The 15,099-nt window shown below is 40.9% G+C and overlaps 1 protein-coding gene across 1 annotated transcript in view; it reads right to left on the reverse strand.

The window, feature by feature from the left end:
* Positions 1-10,153, reverse strand: part of LOC134049188 (ras-related protein Rab-10-like) — a 32,390-nt gene extending 22,237 nt beyond the window's left edge. Inside the window, exons 1-3 of the mRNA XM_062501435.1 lie at positions 9,638-10,153; positions 3,577-3,637; positions 338-476 (exon numbers count right to left, since the gene is read on the reverse strand). Coding sequence (XP_062357419.1) covers positions 338-476; positions 3,577-3,637; positions 9,638-9,983 — 546 coding nt within the window. The 5' untranslated portion in view covers positions 9,984-10,153. The remainder of the gene's footprint in view (positions 1-337; positions 477-3,576; positions 3,638-9,637) is intronic.
* Positions 10,154-15,099: the final 4,946 nt, after the last annotated feature.

Consider the following 15,099-nt stretch of genomic DNA (forward strand, 5'->3'; position numbering starts at 1 on the left):
TGATATGGAATCTAATTAAAATCCCAGGATGAGCTCATGCAGACTGATCTATGCAGACTCTTGCCACACCAGTGACAAGAGCACCATAACTAAGTATGCACAAAGAGGGATTGGAAGCTAGAAGTACTTCAGAAAACATTCCTCCATCAACATGGGCTTGTCTAAATATAAACCATGTTCTAGTTTCAGATGACATCAATTCTACTATCATACTGTGTGCTGAGTTAAATGCAAGAAATTCTGGTTAGAAACATGAAAGAATATATCTCATGCAGTCATTTCAAATGACACATTAATTACCTTCATTAAGCGATCAACAACAGAGAGATATATTTACCTCGTATATGTCGTTCATCCAGACTGTTATACTTTGGAAACTCTTCAGATTTGTGATGTCATATACGAGAACAAAGCCTTGTGCACCACGGAAGTAGCTGGTACTAAGTGTATGGAATCGTTCCTGGCCAGCAGTATCCCTGAAGGAAATTGTAACAAATCACACACACACAAACAAACTGTAGAATCCCCAAGAAAGATTACTTTAAGGAGTATTGTCCAAATTTTGAATTATGTACTCTAACATGAAAGGAACAAGAAAAAACACAGATGAGAGAAAATCTGGGTGCCAGATATAGCAATAAAAGAAATATACTGGAAATCTATTCTGATTAATACAGCTGTATTTCAGCCCTAAGTGGCTGAAATCTGAGACTAAAGTCAAGCCCACCATTCCTTCTTTTTATAAATAACTCAGGTGATTAAAAAAATGAGATGTCATATGACGTCCCCATATTCTGACAACCCCTTTGAAAAGTGCAATACAAACAGCAACCTAGTTTAGATAGAAGACAGGCTTTGGAGAAAAGCCATAAAATACACTGACACAGCAATTCTTACACGTAATGCCAAACCTTGAGGAAACAAACACAAATTGGATCCCTCGATTTGCTTCAGGAGATGCTGGCTACAGAGCACCACATCTGAAATGTTTCTACATTAATACACTAAGTAGGAGCAACAAAGGAGACAAGCTCCTAGCTTTGTTCTGGTCCCAGAGACTTGACATCACTGGTGTAAGTGAAACCTGATGGGAAATAAAATTAATAAGGATGGTGCATGCCCAGTGGAAGCAAAGAAAGGTGACATGGAAAGAATACAGAGATTCTGTTCACCACTATAGGGAGAAAATCTGTGTGGCCAAAGGTACACTGGAGTTGAAGCTGACAGAAACATGGGAGACAATGAAAAGTTTTTTCAAATATATGAATGGCAAAAGGCAGTGTAGAAATAACATCAGCCCATTACAGGATGAGGTCACCTCACCAAAAGGAACATGGGCAAGGCAGAGGGGTTTAATGCATTCTTTGTCTTTGTCTTCAACAAAGGGGGTCTCAGTGCCCTGGCTGTGCAAATGATCAACTCCCAGTCGACCCTGAAATTGTGTGAGATATGCTTCTCCAGCCTGATCCCTACAAATCCATGAGGACTGATGGGATTCATCTGAGAATTCTCAAAAAAGCTGGCTTACGTCATCACAAAGCCTCTCTCGGTTTTTTTGAGCAGTCTTGGGAGTATGGAGAGGTCCCAGCTGACTGGAAGGTGGGTGAAGCTGTCACAGTTTTCATGAAGAGCAAGACCCTGGAAACTACAGGCCTGTCAGTCTCACTTCAGTGCCCAGTAAAATGATGAAAAATATTACTCTGGGAGATACACCTGGAGGACAACACAGTCATTGGTCACAGCCAGCACAGCAGGCCAAAGTCCTGCTTGTTGAACCTGATTTCCTTCTATAAAATGGTAATCCACGTAGTTGATCTAGGAAAGACAATAGATACGGTCTCATTTGAACTTCAGCAAAATTTTTTGGTACTGTCTCTCACAGTACCTTCTAGACCAAATGTCCAGCACACAGCTGGAAAACCATGTTGAGGGATGGGTGAGCAATTGGCTCACAGGTCAGGCACGAAGGGTTACAGTGAATGGGGTGACATCAGGCTGGGGTCTGGGCACTAGTGGGGCTCTGCAGGGCTCCATCCTCAGCCCAGTTCTCTTCAACATCTTCATTAACCACTGGGATTCAGGACTCAAAGGGACACTAAGCTTGCCAAAGATAGTAAATTGGGAGAAGCTGCTGACTCCCTCCAGAGCAGAAATGCCCTGCAGAGAGACTGTGACAAATTAGAGGACTGGGCAATCACCAACTGAATGAAGTTTAACAAGGCCAAGTGCCAGATTCTGCACCTGGGACAGGACAATCCTGGCTGTGTGTACAGACTGGGGAGTGAGATGGTGGAAGGCTGGACTGCAGAAAGGGATCTGGGGGTCCTGGTCACTGGCAATCTGAACATGAGTAAGCAGTGCCCTGGCAGCCAGGAGGGCCAAGCATGTCCTGGGGGGCATCAGGCACAGCATCACCAGATGGGCAAGGGAGGAGATTGTTCTGCTGTGCTTTGCACTCAGACAACCTCATCGTGAGTGCTGGGGGCATTTTTGGGCACCACAATATAAGAAAGGTATTAAACTCTTAGACAGCATCCAAAGAAGAGCCATGAGAATAGGGGAAGCCATACAAAGAGTGGCTGGGGTCACTTGGTTTGTTCAGCCTGGATGAGACTGAAGGAAGATCTCACTGCAGTCTACAATTTCCTTGTGAGGGGAAGCAGAGGTGCAGGTACTGATCTCTTCACTCTCATGTCTAGTGACAGGACTTGAGGACATGGCCTGAAGCTGAGTCAGGGGCAGGCAGGTTGGCTATCAGGAGAATGATTTTTCACCCAGAGGGTGGCTGGGCACTGGAACAGGCTCCCCAGGGAAGTGGTTACAGCACCAAGCCTGACAGAGCTCAGGAAGTGTTTGCACAATGCTCTCAGGCACATGGCATTATTCTTGGTGTCCTGTGAAAGGCCAGAAGTCAGACTCAGTGATCCTGATGGGTCCCTTCCAACTCAGCATATTCTATGAATTATGCCTTAAGAAAGCTATGAACAACCCTCCCATATTTTTGCATTAAAACCGGAGATGGAATAACTGCAGATCCAATACCAGTCAGATAATTCATATACAGATTTATTCCTTGACAAATTAAATAATGGGAAATTAGAGATAATTTCCAGTACTAGACGCCCAGAGAGACAGGTGTCAGAAGCCCTACATAACCTCTAGAAAAACTTCCAAACCAAAAAATAGTGCACATTCCCAAAGATTCATCTTATCAAAAGTAATTTCTCTTGATGACCCTTTTGAACAAGCATTTGATGGGTAATGAAATTTAACATCTTCTTGCTTTGTCACTTTCCTCAATGCTCCTACACAATTAAATATACTTCATACGGATCATAGATCTGCACTTGTTTGTATGCTGCAAGTTTTATTGCTAACACAACCCAGTGACAACTCTCTTTTTAACTGAAATTAGTTGCTGCAAAAAATATACTCTCCTAGGTTAAATTCAAATTCTAAAATTATCTAGCAGGAGCACCTGCACATTGTGAAGACACACAATTAAAAGTAGATGAGATTTTTCATGTCAAAATGCAATTTAGTTGGCTTTCTTTTGTGATATTAATTAAAACTTACCATATTTGAAGTTTCACTCTTGTATCATTAAACATTACCGGCTTTACTTTAAAATCAATGCCTAGAAGAAAAAAGGGAAATCTGTAACATTTCTCACAATAACATGGATTCCCTTTGAAGATTGTTTCTTAGCTCTAGTTATCATGCAATTTCAAACAGAAAGTGAAAAGGAACAATACCATAGACAGAATAACTACCCAACCATACACATTCAAAATGGAAGCTGTAAAATGATATCATTCACTGCTGAGCGCCAATACATTGCACAAATACAATACAAAGCAATGCCGATACCAAGCAAAGAAGAAGCAGGTCAAAGCAAAGGTGAAGGTACTCTGAAGTATTACCATGGATTGGCAAGGGATGTGACAGCAGTTTCATGACCTGTGCACAACAGTAAATTGTGCAAATACAGTGGTGATTTTCAAGACCATGGCAGCTATGAATGCGAAGGTACAAATGCTTACAAAGCTGTCACATGTGCAAAATAAGTTTTCTGTCCTTACTTCTAAATCCCTGAAAAAACATCCAGGGCTGCATGAGCAGCAATAGGAATTGGCTGTACACATTAAATGCAAAGACATACATACATGTGATTTAATTCAAAATGAAGAGGACTGGCTCTACAGTCTAAATCAGATCCAGAAAGCCAATGCTAAAAGCAAGTATTAACACTTAGAATCAACGCAGAATGCTGTCGCTACATACAGTACAGATCCTTCCTCAAAGAGACTTTCCTTATGATTTATAGTGTTTTTCTGTATTAAATCGTCAAATTAGTACTCCAGATGTGTTAGATGATACCTAGATTTATGAGCTGTTGAAGTTCCAATTCTAAAATTAGAATCTGCCAGCTATCAGCTTCTATCTTAGAGTGACGTATTTTTGCAGAGTAAAGCATTGTTTCCCCTATTATTTCATTGTTTGAAATACCATTTGATAATTTCCATGATTGCTTTTTCCACCACTGAAAAACAATTAGGCTCTTTTTATAAAGTATAGTAAATAAAGTTAAGGTAGCACTTGCCCATACTGTTTGGGCAAAATTCCATAAGATCAAACTACAGCTACTTAAAATGACAGTTTCTTTTCACCAGCAGTAATGTCATTTGAAGGAACCAGACAGATTGAAAAATCACAAAAAAAATTAAGTTAATACCACTGTACTGATATCCGTAAGAATGTGCAAGCCAAATTACTTTATCAAAGGAAAGCACCCCTGGCAGCAAACCAAAAATGCAGAGGAAACGCTCCCTTCCTTTGTACTGGCAGATGTATTGTGCACAAAATTTTGACAAGTACATTCTCACATGCTTGCACTCACATGCACATTCAACGCTATTAACGTGTTTTTTTGTGTTTTTTCTTATGTGGTAAGGGAGTTGAGGTGGATTTTAAAAATTATAGTGATAATCATGTCCTTCACTTGATGAATTTTCATTGAAGCTTCATTGAAAAGGAAAGATGAAATAATATAATTGGTATCTGTAATTAATATTGCACAAAGCTTCCTTGATGGAATTAATAATGTCAGAAGGAAATGTAATTTAAGTAAAATTTGCTCATGTAAGGTTAAATTCCAACGTGATGGAAAACATTTGTTCCTGAAATTCACATGGTTTTGTTTAATTATCTGTATGATTTTCTACATTGATATTGGAGCAGTTGAGAGAAACAGAGTATACACTGGGAGGCTGGAAGGTCACTTACAAATGGTGCATTGGGAACACAGCAAAAAATTATATTCCAGCCTGGGATTCCCAGAACTATAGGAAAAAGTTCTTAGTTGACATACATTTTAATAATAAATTGCTATAAGCTTTCTTTAAAAAAAATCATTTGTAAAAAGGGAAGCAGAGTGCTGAATCAGACTAAAACTTAATCTAAATTAAAATCAGGCATATTGACTTCTTAAGTCAACTTCAAAATTTATTGACCTAAAAGGTCAATGAATGTTAGTGAAAAACAGAAGTCAATATGTTCTGCATGCATGAATTGTTCATGTCTTTATATGAAATTTCCAGCAAACTTAGCAAATTGGAAAGACAGAAAAGAAAAATGAGATACACAATGCCAAAGACAGCTCACAGATTTCAGATGTTTTTAGGCCTACCTGGTATAAAACATGATCAGCAACAAAGCAAGCATTGATTACAGCTCTTGAGATAAATGTTATTGGAATGCAACAGCATGCACTTGCTTCTTTTAAGCTGTCAAATAAAACCAAGAAGGGGGATGCTGGGTGCAAGTTCTAATTCTGGCTCTTATTTACAACTTTTATAGCCATGAAAATTTATTTTCTTTATATTTCAAAGAGTAAATAATGCCCACATTAGGACTGAGGCACCTTAAGGACAATTAAGTCTAAAAAGCATAAAAATAGCCAGCCACAGGGTAATTCAGCTGTGAAATGCCCCTCTCTTCCCTCCCTTTGGCCATCTGCAGAAGTCCTCTTCAAAAAGAGGTCTTTTGCAGCTGGTCTGTAAAAATTACAGCACACTTTTCACCCAAACAGAGCTGGTGGGTTCGTGATAGAAAATGCTCAAAAATATATGTCTATCCAGAGAAAATGCAAGTTTGAGTAGTTTAGCAGGATGCAACGGTGGACAGAGGGTGGTGAAAGTGCCTGTTCAGGTTCTACCCAGCCCACTGCCTGTCACACAGCATCTTCAATTCCAGAAACAGGGAAGCAGCTCCCAGCAGCTCCTGTGCCCAAACTGGGCAAGTGCTGAGTGAGACGTGGTGGGTTGAGTTTGCACTGTTACTCCTAACCCATACTTCACCCCTCCTAATTGCTGGCGCATTACTTGCATCAGATTTTTTTCTGAACATGTCAAGAAACGTCTGAAGCAGAGAGGTGTCTGAGCAGTCACAAGTTCTGGCAATTCCTGGTTTGCTGAGGAAAGCAACTCATGGGATATAAGATAGTTTTTTAGGAAAACAAGAGTGACAAAAAAATCCAGTCTTGTTGAAAAAAAGTTAAAATGTGGATTGCTACCGATGTTCTTAATATAGGACATATCTTCAACGTGTTTCATTTTTGTTGATTACCTCATTCCCTTCTAAGGTAAATATCAGGGAATCTACAAAAACTTATAAACTTTTTAATCCTAATGTTGAAGTTGTACCACTTTCAACTAAGACAGATTTGGCAGGACTCACAGCCCTGCAGAAATGTTTCTCACAGAAAAGACATGTGCTAGAGGACCACAGTAACAGTAACACAGCAAAATAACCTCACAGCCTGTGAGATCACAATGCTGTTCACTGGTATACAAGGAGGGTTTTTTTGTTCATAAACCTTCTCTATGACTTTACACACAATACCATTGTTTAAACAAAAACATTTATTCTTTATAGTCCATTCATAATGCAATACATTCACCTTTTGATACACATAAGTTTAATCAGAGAACTATTTTCTATCAGAAAACATAGTCAAAACTATGACTGCTTATAATTTATAAAAACTATGTAATTGAAGAGGATGAAGGACACCCAGCCTTGAGTGTTTAAGTGCAGCATTAAAAGGTTTAAATGAAAATTTAATGTGGATGTATTTTTTGCATTTTCTCATAAAACACATAATTTTAGAAAAGTTCACTACTACTGGAGCCTACTACAAAATGTGTAGAGAAGGAAAAGAAAATGTTACTGAAATGCTTTTCTGGCTTTTTTTCTCTCACACAATAACACTAGGATTTCTCCTAGTAACACAAACCTCTGATTCATGATGACACAGAAATGAGACTTCAACAACCTTTTAACTTCTGTGCCTGTGACCCTCTGTCACCAAGAAAAGTGATGGCACATGCTTTTGTCAGGGAACTCAGGAAGCTGCAAGACTGCACAATTGGGATAATCTTCCCTCTACTCAAGCCACTGTGTAAATTGGACAGTTAAGGTGAAAAATCACCTGACAGCAGATGAGCATTAAATAGGCTGTACAACAGAAAGGGATCATTTGACTGAGCTAGTATGAAGCATGCATCCAGGTAAAAACAATTATTTGTTCTGATGGTATCAACAGTGAGGAAGCAGACACCACAAACTGAGAAAACACTATGGGTCTTATTCCTTTGCATCACTAGGAGCCACAATCTCTAAGGCATGCTCTCCATTGCAGCTGTCTCCATGAAGAAGGAACCTTACACTTCCAACATTACCCTTTTGGAAGACTTACGATCCCATTTGTTTCCAAAGTCCAAGCTCTAAAATACCTGGTAAAATGGAATTGAATAGAACATAGCATTTCAGAAATAACTTTAAAATAACATCCAGGTAATAATGAATGAAATAACATTCAGGTAATAAATACCATGTTTGGATTATTCATTCATATTTCAGATAGGCATTTCTTAATTTTTTTAATATCTCAATAATAGGTGTCACTAATGAAACTAAAGAGATTAATTTTAGTCCATAAACTGTTACAAAAACTATTATCTTCACTATTCCTTGAAATAGTTCAAGTCACAACTTGGGAAATATATTCTTAATATTCTTACTATCATCACTATATAAAAGTTTTTTTGAGTCTGCAGTGGACTGAATCAGAAGTAAAAGAAATTATGTTAAAATAATATCCTCATGGTCAGGAATCTCAATGTAAAGCACATCAACAAGGCTGTTATTTATTTTTATAGCTTTTCTTTGGGCTTACTTCCTAAGCCTGACTTTACTGTTAGTTGTGTTCTTCCCTCTTCATTCGTGCTGGTTTCAGAAACTGCTTTTTAAGAAAGGACAAGAAAATAAAAAAGTGGTTAAAGTTCAGCCTTTCTTATGTGGGCAGGTCAAGTCATTTCATGTACATTAAGTACTCTCTGGACCAGCTACTGCCACAGCTACTGTCTGGTATTTCATTCCGTTATGCAAACTCCTCCCAGACTGAAAGAAAAATGAACCATGCATATTCCAAATGCAGGAATACACAATTTCCTGGCATAACTTAGTTTCCTCTTCAAAGTCAATCAAATTAAATCAAATCAAAGAGAAAATATTCTTACACATACACTGGTAAAAATTAAAATTTCCCAATGAGACTTTGGGAAAATGTCCACAGCAAATCAAACCACTGCACTCACACAGCACATTTTCATGCTGGAGACAAGATTTTCAGCATGTGGTGAGTCATTCTGCCATCCCCATGGCACTGTCGGCAGTGGGGACCTCCCCATCACCCACCAGCTGCAGCTTGTGGTGCCAACTGAGATGGTCTGGCAAGGTTAATTATTGCCATCACAGCAACAGCTCTGCTTTAATCATTATGCACACCACTAACTACAGTAAAAAATAGCTTTATACCATTAAAACTACAAACACAAAGTTAAAGCCCTTTCTAGCCCAAAATATTGATGAACTGGACTTTTTACCGACGTCAGACAATTCTCTGAGACTGGAACCTGAAAGCAGGTTGTAACCAGGTGGGGATCGGCCTCTTCTCTCAACGAGTGACAGGACAAGAGAAATTCGCTCAAGCTGTGCAAGGGAAGGTTTAGGCTGGACTTTAGAAAGAATTTCTGCCCAGAAAGCCTGGTTAGACATTGGCATGGGCTGCCCAGGGAGGTGGTGGAGTCACCCTGGAGGTGTTTGAGAGTGGACAAGGCCCTCAGTGACTGTCTATTTGACATGGCAGAGATTGGTCACAGGTTGGACTTAGAGGTCATTTCCAGCTTAGCCGATCTGGGGCTCTGTATTGTTTTCTCTGCACCTGCACCGACGTACAGCAGCAGGGCCTCAGCGGGCAATAAGAAACCATGAGAAACAAGCCTTCACAAGTTCACACCACGATTAGGTCTCCAAAGCCCAGACCAACAGCAAGGACAGCGTAACAAGCCAGCTCTTTGCAGTGGCTCTGAGTCAGTGTCACAGGTGTCCTGACACCCCGGCAAAGGTTTAAGCTGCTGGAGGCGGCTGCACCCACGGGAGGTTTGACACCTCCCGGCCCGGCAGTGCCGCGCTGACAGCGCCGGTCCAGCCGTGTGTGAGGCGGCACCGGAGAGAGGAGGGGGAGGGGCGGCAGCGAGGCGGGCGGAGGCGCACGGAGCAGGCGGGCACTCACCGATCGTGGCCATGTACGAAGTGGCGGGAGAGCCGGCGGGAGGCGAGCCGGGCTCCGTGTACCTGCGCACGATGGAGGTCTTCCCCACGCAGGACTCTCCGGCCATCACGATTTTCACCAGCAGCGGCCGTGGCTCCGCCGCGCCGCCCTGCCCCGGCGCCAGCCCCAGCCCCAGCCCCGCCATGGCGGGCGCCGAGTGCCGGCCGGTTCGGGCCGCGCCGGGGCGGGGCGGGAGCGGGCCCGGAGCCTCCTCAGCGCCGCGCCAGCCACTGCCCCGAGCCCGCCTTATGGGATTATGCAGATATACTGGTTTTTTTTGTTTTTTTTTTTTTGTAAATTTCATCATCAGGGAGGAAGCGGGGAACTTTCACAACCCCCACGACGCTTCCCCCGTGAAGTACAGAAATAAAATCTGGTTTCGCATTGCTTCTCAGCGTTAGTCAGAGGCAGAGGAAACAGGTTTTAAGAATTTCCTCTTTTTCGCTTTTAATTGTTTGTCATCTGACAGTCAAAGTGACCTGTGACACACATACAAAAAATAACAAACCCAAACAAAAATCACCTGTATCTACGGTGTAGGCTTGCTGCGTGTATATCTGGATGTTTTTACCAGACTCCCACATTGTCTAGATTATAAAGCCCATGGCCATTTGCCAGCATGCACATGGAACTCATCCAGTGTCATAAATTTAGGAACAGGATATATTTGAATTAAAAGTGCTAATGTACGTTTGGAAATAGTCGTGTCTATCTAGGCCTGCAATGACTTCCCATGGGATTTGACATTGTCACCTTCAGCCCTTGGAGCAACGACTTGATGAATTTATGTATCAGAGCTGTAGATGTGACACACTCACTTTTTGTGTAGTACAATATATGACTCAGTGGGCTCCACCTAGCATGATTCAGAATTACAAAATCTGGACCATCTAGGTTGGAAGAGCTCTTTGGGATGCAGTCCTATCATCAACCCAGCACTCCCCCTGTAACCCCTAAACCACTAAATGGCATCACCAGCACCAGATCCCAGACCTCTTAAACGCCTCCAATTGATGCTGACTCCACAAATGTCCTCTGATCAAAGGCCAAGTATTATTTCAGGCTTATGTCCCCTTCACCCCTCACACCAACCTGCACTGAACTTGACAGTATTGGACTTGGTGACCTTTCGGACTTTGTGGTAGGAAGTCTCCAAGGGATGTCATCAACCTGTTTCTCAGTCAGTGCAATTACCTTCATTGATGGAAAAATTAGAATTTCTGCTACAAGCTGAGGAAACAACAGATTAAATCAACTGCTGAGTTTGGTGGGCTTTTTAGGAGTGACCTCTGAGTTGTGACTGTATATAAATCCCCGGTCTAGAAAAGAAGGCATCAGTTGAAGTGTTTCCATTAGGCACAGAGTAAGATTGTGTATCAATGGGTCTTACACATTTTTGAGCAACTGCTCATGGAAAAAGTTGAGCCCACAGGACACTTGCAGGTGACACATCACATTATGAGGGTATTTTGGGAACCTGGCCTGTACAATAAAGCAGCAGGGATGTGACTTGTTTAGTTCAACAAAATAAAGGCTAGGAGGGAATATGGTTACTCTTTGCCAGGGATTCAACTAAAAGGAGGCAATAAAATGCTGCACAAAATAAAGAATAATATTGTGGATAGATGCATATACACTGACCATGAATATGGCTAAGTCAGAATTTGTGAGGGTTCTAATGATATTTCAGAAAATTCTTGTAATGGAGGTAAGTGGGAGAAAATTCTTCATAAAGATGAAATGAGAAGAATGTGTTCAGGCATCTGTAACTCCCTGCGGTAGGGAAGGACTGGATTTCATAAACTATAACGCTTCCTATGAGAAAGATCCCCTGCTATCTCAGCAGCCCCATGAAGTTCTGCTTCCCTATGCAGAAATTTGAAGTTACCATTGTTTATTTTGGATCTGAGGGAAGATGGGGTGCTGGCATCTTCTGGTATTTCTCAGAGGCATTGATGTGTATGGGGAAACTCTGACACAGATAATGTAACATCAGCAGGCACACATGAGTGTCTCCAGCCAGCTGTGCATCAATCCTGCTCTGGTCCCTCTGTGAGTGTGGCTGCTGAAGCAAGGACAGTGATGCTGTGTCCTGTGATGGGTGCTGTAGCATGGGTTGGACAGATGCATGCATGTGGGTAGCACACTGCTTTACAGGTACACCTTAAGTCTTTGTCTTTACTGTGGACCCTTCTCGATTGTCTGCTCTGAGGCTGTCCTTCTCAAAACAGCTTTCTTCAAATGCAGGCAATGCTGCAGCTGCATGCAGCAGTTAGATTTACATGTTAGCCTGGGCTGATGGTGTTAACAAGGATGCTACATTAGCTCAGTCTTTACCCTCTGCTGTCTGTCAGGCCAACCAATTTAAATAAAAAGGCTCTCCATAGCATTTTGTACATTCGAGTGTTGATTTATGAGCCATGCGCAAGGCAGGATTCCAGCCAAATTCCTAATGAGACTCCATATACCCTGGGTTACGGCTGCTCTCATTGAGTTACAGTATCACTTTTCCTCATATCGCTATCCACAAGGGGACAGTCTTTCCATCTCTTACCACCGACTAAAACCATCTAAAAGTTTGCTCCTTGAAAAACTACCATTCAATGAATGTTTTTTTTTTTTTAATACATGTTTCATGCTTTAGAAAAAAGTTCCAGATCTTTGTACGTATGATATAACTGTACTTGCAGAGCTAATCATAAGCAAAGTTAGTTTAATGAAGCTAATGACTTGAAAATAATGACTGTGGCTACAAAAGAATGAGTGCAAAGCACAAAATGAAGTTTCCATTATGTTTATTGAGATATCTTTGGAAAAAAATGTATTTTCTTCTCATTCAGTTTTTTTGATTGTTTGCTTACATTTCTTGACTCTGTCAAAAATGTGATTAATGGTACTGGTAATAAAGACACAATTATAAAAGGAATTTTACTTTGAAATATTTTTAATTTTCATATAGAAAAATTACTAGATTTATTATAATTTAATTTTGTAAAACATTAGATTATGAAAACATCACATTCATTTTTCTTCAGTATTTCTAAATTGTTGCAGTTGCTCTCATAGATATGATTCTTACATTTTTGCTTACCTGAAACATTATAAATAGCTGCTTAATTTACTCTGAGTACAGAATGCTTTGGGCAAAGCATATAATGCCATATTTTTAAATTTTCAAACTGCTTACACCTCCTAGTTTGCCCTAGTGTAGCATATGGCCCCAATCTCTCCTGATAAGTTGATACAGCAGCCGATTTTTCATAGAGCCAAATCCCCACAAAAGTAGGACAACTCCTCACTGCACTTTCAGAAAGTACTGTAAAGTGCTCTGAGTGCAGGAAGGAACCAGAGAGATTCTTCAGCAAAATATTTCATGCAAACCATGCAGCATAATCTTGTCACTAAGCCTGCTTTGCACATACTTGAAAGCAATCATTATTTTTAAAAAATAGTTAAGGAGAAGAACATAAATATGAACCAAAGATGAAGAAAAATTCTTTTGAAACATAATGATATTGTTACAGATTCCACAGCCTCCTTAATAAATGAAGCTTCCTCCTTAACGAAGTAAAGCTTACAAAATATTGCAAAGTGGTTCAATGTATTTCCATCTGAAATTATTTTGATGCAATATTAGAATACTAATGCAATTACAAATATTAGCAGCATATTCATGAAAGTATTCCTGAGCTGGAGATATAGGCTAAAAATGATAATGAGAAGAAAGAGTGAGGCTTAATTTTGATTTAAAATGCTCAGTACTAACTCACTGCTCATGACTCAAGATTACTCACTAAATAGATTCTCTTAAGTGACCAAAGTGGAACTTTTTGTTTTTATTTCTGTTAAGATAAAATCACTTCTGAGTGGACAAAATTAAGGTAAATCACTCATGATAAGAAAAACAAGGTTCACTAATCCTTAAATGAAATTTCTGGGCCAACTGTAAAACATTCTAGCTATTTAAGAGGATTCTCTGTCAAACCAGAATATAATTTTTAAGATTTCATCAGAGAACAGGACATGTCTCAATGAATGACTCAAATGTGTGGTTACTGATAAAAACTGATGGAAAGTGATTGTGATGAGTTACCCATTGTTTGTAGCTGCTTGTGATCCACTTTGGATTTGCAGTAGGTTTTAACTTCACTTTCTCCAGCGGTAGAAGTCACCACTATATTCTGTCTTGGCTTATTATCCTCAGTTCGTGTATCCCTTGATATCTCTGAATTCAAAGCCATGTTTCTCAATATATTTGAAAGAAGCAGTGCAGCGGTCACAGTAGCAGGTAATTTCAGCTGATTGAAGAGCAGTAAGGAGATTAAGTGAAATATGTGAGGATTTCTGTAATCAGAGGGAGAGGTAATTGGGGCTAAGAGAAATATTTTAGTTACAAAGACAAGCAAGAAGGATTCGGATACATTACAGAGAAAGAAGTAGGGTCACCAGTCCTGCCCAAAGCCTGCTCCATTGCAGGCTTCCCACGGGGTCACAGCCTGCTTCAGGCATCCACGTGCTCCAGCATGGGTTCCTCCACAGGCTGTAGGTGGATTTCTGCTCCACCGTGGATCTCCATGAGCTGCAGGGACACAGCTGCCTCCCCATGATCTGCACCATGGGCTGCAGGGGAATTTCTCTGGTGCCTGGAGCACCTCCTCCCCCTTCTTCTGCACTGACCCTGGTGTCTGCAGAGTTGTTGCTGTCACATATTCTCACTCCTCTCTCTGGCTGCAGTTGCCCAGGGGTTCCCTGTCCATGCCTTCTTGACTTGGACAAACTTGAGAGAGCTGTGGCTGTTCAGCCTGGAGAAAGGAAGGGTTCACAGAGATCATCCAGAACCTCAAGAGTACTTTATGAAAAAGAGAGACTGGGAGTTTTTAGATGGGCAGATAGGACAGGACAAAGGATAGGGGTTTTAAACTGACAGGAGGCTAGTTTAGTTTAGAAAAGAAAGAAGAAAAAGAGAATAGTGAAGCATTGAAACAAGTTATCCAGAGAAGTTGTGGATGGCCCCTGTCTGAAAGTGTTCAAGGCCAGGTTGGATTATTGCCAGGAGCAGCCTGGTCTAATGAATGACATCCCTGCCAGGGCAGGGCTTGAAACAAGATGATCCTTGAGGCTCTTTCCAACCCAAACCATCCTGTGTTTCTATGATTAACACTGTTGTCCCATGTGGTCTACCACCATTGCTGATGGGCTCAGCCCTTGTCACCTGCAGGTCCATTTTGGACCAAGCTTTAATTGACTCTGCTGGACATAGGTTTTACCAGCTTCTTACATAAGCCACCCATGTGGCCCGCCCCACCTACAAAAAACCTGTCTATACAAAAACAATACAAAAGATATCTTGGTAAACAGTATCCACAGAGATTGCCACAGGAATCTCTATTATTTGAAAAGAAACAACTTGGGAAGCATCCTAA

The sequence above is a fragment of the Cinclus cinclus genome, chromosome 1, assembly GCF_963662255.1.
Source record: "Cinclus cinclus chromosome 1, bCinCin1.1, whole genome shotgun sequence".
Lineage (NCBI taxonomy): Eukaryota > Metazoa > Chordata > Aves > Passeriformes > Cinclidae > Cinclus > Cinclus cinclus.